Source organism: Rhineura floridana, chromosome 7 (genome assembly GCF_030035675.1).
Source record: "Rhineura floridana isolate rRhiFlo1 chromosome 7, rRhiFlo1.hap2, whole genome shotgun sequence".
NCBI classification, from domain to species: Eukaryota; Metazoa; Chordata; class Lepidosauria; order Squamata; family Rhineuridae; genus Rhineura; species Rhineura floridana.
In genome coordinates this window covers 53,705,634-53,718,252 of record NC_084486.1, presented here as the reverse complement: position 1 = coordinate 53,718,252, position 12,619 = coordinate 53,705,634, and the positions used below count along the sequence as shown (strand labels likewise).

The 12,619-nt window shown below is 44.5% G+C and overlaps 1 protein-coding gene across 1 annotated transcript in view; it reads left to right on the top strand.

Annotated features, from left to right (window-relative positions):
• The first annotated feature begins 5,887 nt into the window (after positions 1-5,887).
• Positions 5,888-12,619, top strand: part of DPYSL4 (dihydropyrimidinase like 4) — a 39,830-nt gene continuing 33,098 nt past the window's right edge. Inside the window, exons 1-3 of the mRNA XM_061634361.1 lie at positions 5,888-6,342; positions 10,437-10,525; positions 11,938-12,122. Of these exons, the coding sequence (XP_061490345.1) occupies positions 6,304-6,342; positions 10,437-10,525; positions 11,938-12,122 (313 nt within the window). The 5' untranslated portion in view covers positions 5,888-6,303. The remainder of the gene's footprint in view (positions 6,343-10,436; positions 10,526-11,937; positions 12,123-12,619) is intronic.

Below are 12,619 nucleotides of genomic sequence, written 5' to 3'. Positions count from 1 at the left end.
AAGATTCCATCTCGCATCTCACCGCATGTACTATAAGCTGGGACCATATATGAACCAGCTCAAAATTATATTTTTTTGTTTAATTATTAACATAGGACAATAGTAACTACATGAAATTGTAACAACAGAGTTTCAGGAAAGCCTTAATAATATCATATATCATGTTCACAATGATCTGGCACATGGCTTGCACTTGTCAGTTACAGAGCATGTACATTCTGGGTATTTTTTTTACCACCATGTCTAAACTAAAATCCATTTGAATTGCTGCTTAATTTGTCAGTGACTGTGTGTTATGCATTTCAGACTTATGCCTGTGGTTCAAGCTGTTGAAGGACAGTGGCTGTTATTTAAAAGTATTCAGCTCGCTTAATATCTGTAGCCTTCAGTATATCCCAGAGTGCCTTAGACAGCTTGTTAACATAAATACCTGTCATCATGAAAAAGAATGCACCTGAAAGTTATTTGTGGTGGATGGGTGCCAAATGATCTTGCATCTTTAATGACACCATTAAACCCTTACAGTGAGGGGGTGTGTTTCTGAAGACTAATGGATTTAGTTTAGACTCAGGAAATCATATTGTGAATATGTACAGTACATTCACATATTTATTGTACAGTTTATTTAAATATTTACTGTAAATGTCTGTAAAAACTAAACACATATACAGTAGTTTTCTTCCATGGTAAATATACCATGTTCTTGTGTTTTCTAATGTAATCTCATAATAACCATATCCTAAATACTTAAATGTTTGGTTCTGTGCTAAAGAGATAATTGCTAAGCCTAAAATAGGCTTATATGTACAAAGTTTTACACATATTTTTGTATTGTGATTCATATGCTATATATCAGAGACTTTCTATTCATTTGTAAAGTACATAAATGATTGTAAACTTTTAATTAAAAAAGTCTTTTAAACCTATGAGTGCCTAGGTGTGTGTTTTCTCATGCAGCACAGAAAGAAAACCTTTGAAGCCATCATAAAAGCAGCAGTATTTGTTTTTAAACCAATGGAGAAATCTGAATAAGTTTGCACATTGGTCAGCACACATCACAAAACTATGTTCCAAATTGTTGTAGAGAGTATCTCCATTTATTATCTCAATTAGTACAGCCAACCATAGACAACACAGCTCTTACACAATCCAGCTCATTTCTGTAAGTGTCTATGGCTTGATTAAATAGCTACAATTAAGAAACATTAAATACATTTTTATATCTTTATCCTATATTGTGATCTACATGCCCAATGTAAAAATAGATATATTCTCTGAAAAGGAGTGAGGGCATCAACAATATGCTGATAACAGTTTGGAAATATCAAGATTACACTGAGAAAGAAGAATTGACCAGTCTGTGGCCTGCAGCCTACTTACTTATTTCCAAAGTCCCTATTATGGTCCCCAAACACATCATCAGCCCACAGGATGGGAATATTCACTGACAATGCCTATTTGTGTAAATGGGATGGTAGTGATTCTGGTTTCCTGTTCATGGAAATAGCCTTCAAAATCTTCCAGAAGTACCTTGTGTAGTTTCACATTGGTCATGTGAGTTGACTACTTTATGTGAGCAGGTGCACATAGCAACTGGGTTAATAATTCTGGAACCAGCTCTTACATTAAGTGGGTACTTTAGATTTTACAGGACTTGACTGCAAGAAATGACTTAGTGTTCCTGAATAAATTGGTGCCTTTCCCTTTTCTTCTCTCTTTTTTTTAAAAAAAGATCTACTATGGGCCATGCTTTCCTTTGCAGTATAATGACCTAATTCTGTCCATCAACTCTTTTCTAGAGCTATAATCCTATATGAGCTAAAACAACAGGGGAAGAAATTATCTGAAACAGTTTATTGCCTAAGGCTGACATCACTTGCAAGGAAAAATTCTGCATAGGAGTATTGTTGTCTCATGATGAAACTCTCAGTTTAAGTAATCTATGGAGAAACCTACTTTTTATATAAACTCTGATACAAATTACCATCAGAAAAATGAAAGTACGACTAATGTAAACACACACAAAACCAAGAACCCATCAGATATTGAGGTAATAATCAAATAATTTAATTTTTGCCATTTTCCCCACAAATAGTATAATCAAATTAAGTACAAGACACCACATTGGAATTGTGTTGAAAATGTAAGTCACCTTTTATTCTACTTCTTTTGCAGGTGTCTGGAACAAAATTAAGGGAATATGAAAGAGAAAACAGATGCCACAGCAAAGTATAACGTGCTTCATAATGCAGGTATTCAGTTCAGTTGTAGTAATAAGCCTTTGAATTTGGTGTACAGAATTGTTGGCAAGGGTTGCAGACAAGTGTGTGCATGTGGGTTGGGAATGTTCTACAAGCCAGCATGTTCACTTTTGTTGCAAAATATCTTTGGCTATTCCCTTACAAACTGGAAAAGCCAGCAAGTTTATTTATTCTTTCTGTTTCTGTTGGTACGGGAATAGTTGGTTCAGAAATGCTGTCATTAAATTTCTGTTGTGTTTATTTTTCAATAACCCTCACAAGAGGCAAAGCAGCGTAAGTGACAGCACTGGAAATGCTCCTGTAAGTGGGTTGTCTCCGGGATGTCCTCCTAATAAACTCATCCGGCGCGTCTGCTTCAGCACCACAGACCCTGGACAGCTCCCCGCCAGCCAGACTTCTGGTGAAGACCAATGGCGTTACCTGCCTAACGAATCACGGGGCTGGCTAGGACTTTACATATGACAACCGAAGTCGGATTGAGCCCTTGCCTTTCTGTGACACTCCCTTCCCACCCAGTGCTACTTCTCCTGCCCTTCCCAGTCGCAGGCAGGCGGCCTCCCTCCCTAGCAGCCATGGCAGAGCGGAGGGAGCGGCAGCCGGAGAAGAAAGCGGAGGAACTGCCCGTTTACTTCTCTGCTCTTGGCGCCGGCAGCCCCAAGCCCCGGCAGAAATACGGAGGCATGTTTTGCAACGTGGAGGGCGCCTTTGAAAACAAAACGCTGGACTTCGAATCGCTCAGGGGAGGAAAGAGAGGGAGCAGCCAGCAGCTCCGTCGCGGGGACCTCAGCCAGCCCTCCAGCGGCTCTGAAGGACAGAGCGAGGCCAGCAGCGGGAGCCGAAGTACTCCCGTCCTCACACCCGCGGGGCCGCCTTCAGTTGGAGTGGCAGAGGAATTACCCAATGGCTGCCATCAGGTAACGGGGAAATGAAGACGCTGGGGACTCTCATTGGAGGAAATAAACGAAGAGGCTAAACTTTAAGGTTCCTGGTTAACGTTGGCCCTGCGTCGCCTGCCACAGACGAAGCACTGTCCCTCTGCGTCCCTTATAAATGTTTCAGGACCATATTTAATGACCTTCGAAACTTAATGAGTAAATCTGGTGCAGAAAAGCCGGCCCCTTAGCATAACCCAAACGGCCAGGATGCGGGGAGGTAGACGTGTTGAAGCATCTGGGTCTTCCGCCAGCCAACTAGGCGGCGCTCGAATGGACTCCGGTGTGTGCGCAGGTTCAACTTCTGGGACAAGCATAGGGCAAACCCTTCGCGGCTCGGCGTCCGCCCTCCATGTAAGAGGGACAGCGCGAGAGGTCTGAGGCTGGCTTACTGGCTCAATTACTAAAGCCAGCTGCGTTTTCTGAACGGGCGTGCGGGGGTTGGAATTAATACCGAGCTGGCCGCCGCTTCTTAATCTCGCCGGTCGCTATTTCCGATTTCACAAAACCTGTAACAGCCTCAAGAGAGGATTGATGGGGCGCCAGGTGGAAACTGATTTCCCAATCCGCCGCTGGGTTTCTCTAGCGCTCACTTTGCATGAGGCTTTAAATGTCACTTCGCCCCTTTTGGTGGGACGTCGAGGCAGCAGCCAACGTATATCTTACAGGTCGGGCAGGCGTAATCAAGGCACGTGCTATTTTGAAAGGCAAATTAGAGACACCGAGAATCTGCTTTTTGCCTCCCAAGCCTTTCTAATGCTGAGTTTCCATCAAGTCAGTGTATATGCTCCATAGAAACGTCCCTCCGGCGTTGGGATCCAACCAACGCCGCCTATTGTTAAGCCAGTCATTTTATTGATTTTAATGTGAATGAAATTCGCGGTGTGAGATGGAAAGAGCATGAAGGCTGAACTCCTTTCCACATTTACTGCAGGATAAGTCCCACTGAATGCAGTGGGACTTACCTCTGAGTAGGCATGCATAGGATTTGCAAAGGGGCTTACTTCAAGGTGCATTGGCATATGATTGCAACCCAAATGCTTCTGCGTGCTTCCCTTAGGCATCTGGTTGGCTACTGTGAGAACAGGATGGTGGACTAGATGGGTCACTGGCTCTTAGGTTCTTGTAAATGGAAAGCAGCATACACAGTCACACATGCATGCACTCCTGCATCTGAATGAGCATTGCAGCATAGTGGAATGTCTGTCTCGGCAACTTTTGTGTTGATAAATGGATTTTAATAAAGCACTACACACGTGGTGCAGCGGAGAGGAAGGTTATCTTGACAATCCCGTTTTCCTGTTAATATGAGCACAAGACTTTAAGAAGAGCAGAGATTTAGTTCCCCCATCTAAATGTCATTAAAGTCACCCTGTAAATTACAGATTAAGGCTGCAATCCACATAAATACCTACCTGTGTGTAAGCCTCCTTGAATACTTCTGAGCTGGCATGCATAGAACTGCTTTGTAAGACACAGTCGACACCTTTCTTTCTTTCTTTCTTTCATGAATCTATACCATTTTTACCAAAACAACAACAAACCCTCCCTAGCTTACAAAATCAATAAACAGTGCTTGCCCTGAGGATTAGTCGAAAAAGACAGGACACAAACGGAAAAAGGGATGAGTAGGGAAGAGGAAAACAAGCAAATTCCAACAGCATATTTTTAATGTTACAATATTAACTTCATAAGAGCCCTGCTGGATCATATGGGACCTCAACTAAACTGGCATTGTCGTTTCCATAAGAATAGCCAGACAGATGCTTCCAGGAAGCCTGTAAGTAGAGCACAATGAAAGAGCCTTTTCCTTTTGTTTGCCTCCAAGATCTCCTATTATTCAGAGGCATGCATTCTCTGAATATGGACGATCCATAGATCGTGGCCAATATCCATTAACAGTCCTGTCCTCCCTTAATTTATCTCTTAAATATGAGATACATTAAGGGAAGATAGAGCTGTTAACCGCTAGTCCTTTAAACACAGAGAGACCACAGACGGCCACCACACTTGTGGTAGAGAATTCCATAGATAATTACAAGCGTTTTGTGGAACAGCACTTCGCAAAGTGCAGCTGATTGGTCCAGATTCAGACAGAGGATTGCCTTAATATTGGATCCTACCCAGATCTCTGGCTGTAATCCTCAGTGATGCTCAGGAAGGGAAATCCTGACAAGGGGCGCGCTGGTTGCCCCAAGAATCTCACGCTACATTAAACCAGACGGTCTCTTAAGACTGAAATACACCGGGAAAAGTTAAACAAATGTAAGGGATTTCCTTTTGCGTGAACGCGCAGATGATCGCGGAGCACTGCACCGTCCACCTGTTTGTGACTTCGAAATAACATCACTGTCTATGTCTAGGAAGCCGATTCCACAGACATCAAGCACTCAAGTAAATCGAGTTAGAATCTGGTTGAGTAAACCCATTTTCAGGACGAAGGTTGAAATTGGGGTCTGAAATGAAGACGGGGGGGTGTAACTTCCCGCTCCCAAATCAACCCTGAGAGGTGGTTGCGACCAATTACAACCCCAGCTCCCAGCAGGATGCGTCTCCAGCCCCGTGCGCATGCACGGACCCAAAAAGACCTCCCGGCTGCGTCTAAGCCAGCGGCCGCGCTTGCTCACGGAGGTCCGGCACCTGGCGATGGCCCAGCCACGTGGCCTTTGTTGGCCGGCAAGGGGCGGCACCGGCTTTTGTTGGGCAGGGAAGCGGCTGCCGTCGCGGCCAGCCAGCTCTAAAGAGGCGCCGGCGGAGCAGGCGGCTCGTCTGGGCCCCTGTCTGCCGCTGGCTGAGGCACGGGCGCGGAATGTTAATCAGGCAGCTGCTCGGCGAGACTGCGGGGCGGCCAGGGCAGGGGGAGCCACCGAGCTTCCCCCTCGCTCCCTCCGTCCCTCCCTCCTTGCCAGAACAATCCGCCAGGCTGGGAGGCGCGCACGCAGACGCGGCGGCACACAGCACAGAGCCATCTGCCAGCGCCATCCGCCGCTAGCCGTCCGTCTGTCCTCCTGAGCCAGAAAGGCCTCCCCTCTCGTCGTCTTTGGCCGCCCCCTCCATTGCCGCGCGGCTCGTTTTTTCCCATCCCACGATAGGCTCGGCCTTTGGGGAAGATGTCGTACCAAGGCAAGAAGAACATCCCTCGGATCACGGTGAGCCGCAGGCCCCTGCCGCTTCATTCCCGGGCTGGGGTGATGATTATACCTCCGAAGATCGCGTCCTTCTGTTAGAAGCAGGCGTTTCTGCTGTGCGTCAAAGCGCTTTCCGTGCTTTCGCAGGGGCCCGCTGAATGGCACAGGGAGGTGTTTCTGGGGCCGTCTCAGGCTGTGTCTGATGGCGATGAAAGGTGAAGCCCCATGAGTAGATTGCATAACGGGAACGGCGAGGGCGGTTTTGGTGGCGACGGGGAGGAGGGCTGGATGGAGCTGCTCAGTCAGGGTGGGCTTGACATAGAGCGGGGCGGAATCTGCAGAGAGATCGGAGCGAGAGCATTCGCCGCCGCAAAGAAATGATTGTGCCGCCGCCAGCCATGGCTGGTGTCTCCCAGCCAGTTCTCCTTGTCCAGACCGCGTACTTTATTCCGGTGCGACGCTCAGTAGGCCCAGCGCTCATGCAGGCGGGAAATCTGATGGAGTGCTTTCTTCCTCGTGGAGAGGCGAGCCAACGGCTCCCCTTTCCGAGGAGAAACAAAAAAGGGGGCAGTTAATTAATGGCTATAAGAGCACCAAAAGACCTCGAGGAATCCACCCACTGCTTGGCACTTCAAATCAACTTCTAAAAAGAACAGCAGCATCGGAAGTCCTCTGTTCTACAATAACGTCTCTTCTTCCTTTGTATATCCCTTTTCAGCCCAATCTGATTGCTCATTGAAGGATTTCTAACTCCAAAAACAGGATTGTTTGAATGGGTGACCCCTACAACACCATCTTCTCTTAGACCCATCTTCTTAGACAGAATTTTAAAATATGTGTTTCCAGGAGACTGATGAGCAGGTGTACCATCAAAAGCCTCTTTATCTTTGTTTGAGAGGGTGGGGGTAGGAAGGCCCCTTTTTTCTCCGTAGACAAATCCATGTCGATATTTTCCATCTCTGATAAGACCTTTGGGTTTCTTTGTTTTCAAGGGTGGAGAGCTTCATTTAGCCTGGCGTCTTGAGTAGTTCTCCGTATGAAAGGCAATCAGTACGGGTTCTTAAGATACAAGTTGAACAGATAAGCCCTGAAGTGTGTGCATTTCCTGTAAGGTGAATGTGGGCTGTAGTGTCTTGAAATTCACAATCTGATCCTGGGAATATGGAAACAACAAAATAGAAGGATGGAAGATTATTCTTCTGATTGAGAGCTAGTGTTAGGCGTTTGCCATGGAAAGCGCCCTGAGCAGAGAATTAATATGCTCTTTTGTTGAACGTAACCCAACTTGAACCCAGAAGCGTTAAAGTGCCCTCAGTTGGAGGCTCTTCATAGCAGCAAGGCAGCAAGCCTCTTGTTTACCTGTTAATTGCTTTGCAAAGACAGCGCGCATTCATATTACCTGTAACCTAATCTTTGCTGTACAAAAGAAGTCCATGCACTTGAACTCTCCTTATGCCAAGGCAGTTAGCTCACGCTCTTTTTCTGCATAATGTCTGTCTACCTGCATCTATCTCCTCTTCCCTTCTAGATCTCTATTACAGCAATCCATACATGCCTTAGGCTGCAATCCTATACACGTTTCCTCCAGAGTAAGCTCCACTGAACTCAGTGGGACCTACTTCTCAGTATACATGCATAGGGTTGCACTGCAAGAGAAGCAAGAGATTCCAGGTGTAACTAGAATATTTTTGGGAAGAAACCAATAGGGTTCAGTGGCCACTCTCTGACATTTGTTTTGTTGTTATTTGTGATATTCTCATCTATCTCTTCTGCTTCCCCATCAATGGGAGGAATAGCACACAGCAAATTGTCAGGCATAAGCTGTTAGCATCACTTGCATGTAGCTCACATCAGCGTGAATCTGTAAATATTTCTAATTATCAAAGACAATTACACTTTGTTACTAAACCTCAGCATTCTCCAAAGCACAAATTCTTGTTTTCACAACAATGCTACTTGACAGTCTTTGGATCCCTTCCCAGGTTTGATCCATAAAATCATTATTTTATCATGCTACTCATTTGCATCCGGCCTTTATCCCACCCTTTTCAAAGGGGTGTGTATATGTGTACATATATACACACGTGCAATATTAGGGTCACATAACAGAGTAAATTGTGTTTGTGACTTAAATGAAAATGTGGCAGTTATGGACCAAAAACGTATTGAAATAAAATGTGGAATAAAACACAACTTTGATTGGGATCTGAAGAAACTAGTGCGGTGAGCCCATGGGGGCTTTAGATTCAGACAGTGGTCCCCCAATGCTGTATAGCAGCATGTCTTTGAAACTGAGGAAACCTTAAAAGCAGATTGTGACACTACATGAAGAGTCAGCAAAGGATCTGAATATTACAGTAAGCTCACGCAAGTCCCTTGTGTGAAGCGAAGCAGCTTTTTGGTTCCTGGCCATTACATCTGAGGAAGGTCCAATGCCCACTTAAGTCCTTTAGGGTTGGCTTTTAGAGTGAGCATTCTCATAACTCATTACCAGTCAATTTATTCTTGGTCATGAGCCTCTTGTTCCAATGGCCTAGCCTGTAAACTCTCAAATGCTTCAGTGGAAGAGGTGGGTGACTGCTTACCCCTCCTTGCAGCTCCCCATCCAGCCATGTTAGATGGTTTGGATAGACCTCCCAACGCCCTCCCTTTCACAGTGCTATTGTATTCCTCCCCCGCCCTCTCAAAGAAGCAAGTGACATGAGCTTTGAACAGAATGGCTCCCCCCACCGTCTGACATGTGAGGGCTCTATTCTTTATTGTTTGGCAGTGAGTGAGCCAGAGTAAGACAGTCCTTGAAGCACAGGCTGAAAAGAAGCTAATTGGATAACAGCTGACTTACCACGTGGCCTGTGCTGTGGTTGTTATGGAGAAGGGTTGCTATCCAAACTGAGAATAGTTACGCAGTTCTCCATCCAAGAGGATTTCTTGGGAGAGGGAGCAGTTTAGTGGGTCAGTGAATCTGTTCATCAAGAGAGGCTGATGAAACAATCCTATTATGTTTCCTACATGTGCATTTACATCCAAGGTGTACATTTTCCACTTTAACATTGGTAGCGCAATAATATTGTAGGATGGCTTACCCAGATTCATTTTCTTTCTTTCTTTTAACAATTGATCTTGTATTTCTGTATTAAAAGGTGTAAACACCCAGGAATTCTCATGAAGGCGCCTATTGTAGTTCTGTCTATGGAACAAAACAGGCATGGGCCTAATTTGAGTTGAGCAGAAGACCACTCAGATCCTCTAAAACCTCTGTCAGAGCATTCAGAAGATGGTAGACACAGATGTAGCCAACTCTTGGATATAATTTCCTTGTTGCTACTGTTCCATTTTAAATAGGCCCACAGTTGTTACACAGCCTTGGGCTTGTCGTCTAAGGAAGCAAATTTCACATACTTCAGAAGTATATTTTCTTTGTTAAAAAATCAATTTAAGTTGCAAGCCATTTTCAATTTAATTTTTTTTGATAGGGTGGGGAAATAGCCTTCTCTGTACCTTCTCCCTAGCTATGTGACTTATTCTGCAGTTATTTTGATAATGTGTTTCTGAGTCCTTAGCATTCTCCACAGCTGGCAGATTCCCTCAAGCTGCTAACAGAGGTCAACTCAAAATGAGTCACCTTTCAATAAATAATAGGCCTGAGTCCTTGTGACAGCCTTGGAGACAGCACCAGGAGGGGAAACCAACAAAGGCATTGTATCCGAAACCTATGGCTTCTCCGATGAAAGCTGAAAAATACGGGATTCTACCCATCTTAATTAAGAGCTGCCTAGCCGGCACTGTATTTTACAGTGAAAGGAGGACAGAAATACATGGATGTGTTTTCCAGATTGTGTGCCCCTTAATTCCTCCCAGTTATAATTGGTTAGATAACACACACCCCAAGAATGGTGGTGGTTGTTGTTGTTGTTTGTATTGCATTTTTGTGTGTTTTTAGACAAAAATAACATGGTTGCTTTGCACATTTTAGACCAAATTTGAATCACAGAGTTATACTGAGATCTGCGCTCTACCTGTATCAAGCATTTCCCCCTAACATGCTTCTGACTGCATAACAAAAGTGGCCTTTATCTGGTTATCTTGGAAATCATGGCTTGTTTGTTTTAAATTAGAGTGACCGTCTGCTCATAAAAGGAGGAAAGATTGTCAACGATGATCAGTCATTTTATGCAGATATTTATGTGGAAGATGGCTTGATTAAGTAAGTTCCTTAACAGTATTTTGGAGTAGTGTTTTGTGTATTTCAGACATTTGTGCACAATTTGATTTGTCATTGATTTCTGATATATTAAGTACAGGAAAGGTAATGCATGGAGGAATAAAAATATAATTGCTGTTATACCTCTACATTAAAGTAATACATACAGCACTATTATATTGCACATAACACCTTTTGCAGCCTGGATCAAGACCATTAATTTTAGCGGGTTAAGTGCTGAAGAGCAGAGCAGTCCAAATTCCAGATCTGCTGCACTAGAAGGGGTTTGGTGATGAGGAAATTCCCTCTGCCAAGGCTTGCCCATCTCCATTGGCACCCTAATACACCTACCCAAATCATGGGTTGGCAGAAGCTACCGCCAGTGGTAGCCACTAGAAGCCCCCCAAATGGGGCATTTTGGGGTGGGGCTGAGCCAGCGCAGGACCTGCTGGATCCTGACCCAGCCCTGCTACCATCACAAGATGGCAGTGGGCCTAATCCAAGTCTATCTGTTGTGTTGGTCTTGGAGCTGGTGAAAAGAAAGTGCATTTTTCCTCATCCCCCCCCACACACCTTCCATCCCAGTTGGTACAAATGCTGGGCCTGTGGATGTGGCAGCTGTGCTGCTCCATCAGACCCTCTCCACTGCCAGTCAGAAGTTAGGATTGCAGCCTAAATAATTTTTGGATTTAAATCATAGTCTCTTGTTGCAGGTATTCTCATCAACAGGCATCCTGTAACTTGCTGTAATTATAAGCTACAGAGTTGGTGAACTCTGAAGAAAGGAATTGTGACATTTTTTAATTAATCATTCCTTGTACCCAACATTATCACCTGTTATTACAAAAATAAATTCATTTCAAGCCTTATGGTTCCATCATTTGCCTTGCAGTAAGTGACAAAGCACATTGATCTCTCAGCAAAGGGACTGTGAAACTTGACATACTGCAGTGATTTGAGCTGATGGTCTCATATAAATGCTAGGCAAGGTGGAACATGAGTGTTTCTTCCCAAATCCAGTTGAAACACTCATAAGCTGAGGGTGCCCCAAAAGAAATATACCTGTGGCTTGATCCTCAGGGTGTGTTCACCCTTCCTTTGCTCCCTGTTTAGTGCTAAAGCATTTACTTGTTGGTGTGCAAATCATTCTATCAAAAAGAGTTTTAAGCACAGAAAAACATTTCCAGAAGCAGTACTATGAGGATCAGAAACACAGTGAGCTGGATCTAGTGTAATTCATTGTACTTTGTTCCCTTGAAATAATGGGATTTAAGTCACAATTTACTTCTGCTAATTTCAGTGGGACCTGACTTCCACTAACTTAGTCTTGATCCAGCCCAGTATATTCAGTGTCTATAAGGTGTTATCCTCCTTGAATGAAATTTGTAAATGGTCTCTCTTAATGTCATTTTCAGACAAATGGGGGAAAATCTTATTGTTCCTGGAGGTGTAAAAATGATTGATGCTTATGGCCAGCTAGTTATGCCAGGTGGAATAGATGTCCACACTAGGTTACAGATGCCTGTAATGGGAATGACCTCTGCTGATGACTTCTATCAAGGAACAAAAGCAGCTCTGGCAGGAGGAACCACCATGATTCGTATGTAACTCACTTTTGCATGGACAGTATTGATTGAATTGAAAACTGGCAATTGAAAATGTTTTCCAACTTTCCATAGCAAATCAAGTTTATATCCCAAGCAGCAGAAGTGGCTGTAGTGGGATGGAGCCTCAACACTAGCTTCCTGGCAGCAGCTTCACTATCGCTTACCTTGAGGGAAAGGGGTATCAGGGAGGTCAGTAGAATGTGGGCACATCAGTGGGAGTGCCAGATTGGTTCCAGTGGTGCATTTGCACACTCCTGACCTCCTTGCCTCTCCCCCTCCCAGTAAACAGCAGCAACAATGCTGCGGGGAAGATAGCGTTGCAGCTCCAGCCCATCAGGTAAACATCATCTGCCAAGTAGCACTCAGGACCAAATATCCACAGTGAGTACCTCTGCTGAACACATCCAGACAGACTGAGTTCAGCGCACAATAAAAAGGCCTTGCAACACACCCAGCTGAAGGCACCATTCACGTTGACACACTCACAAAA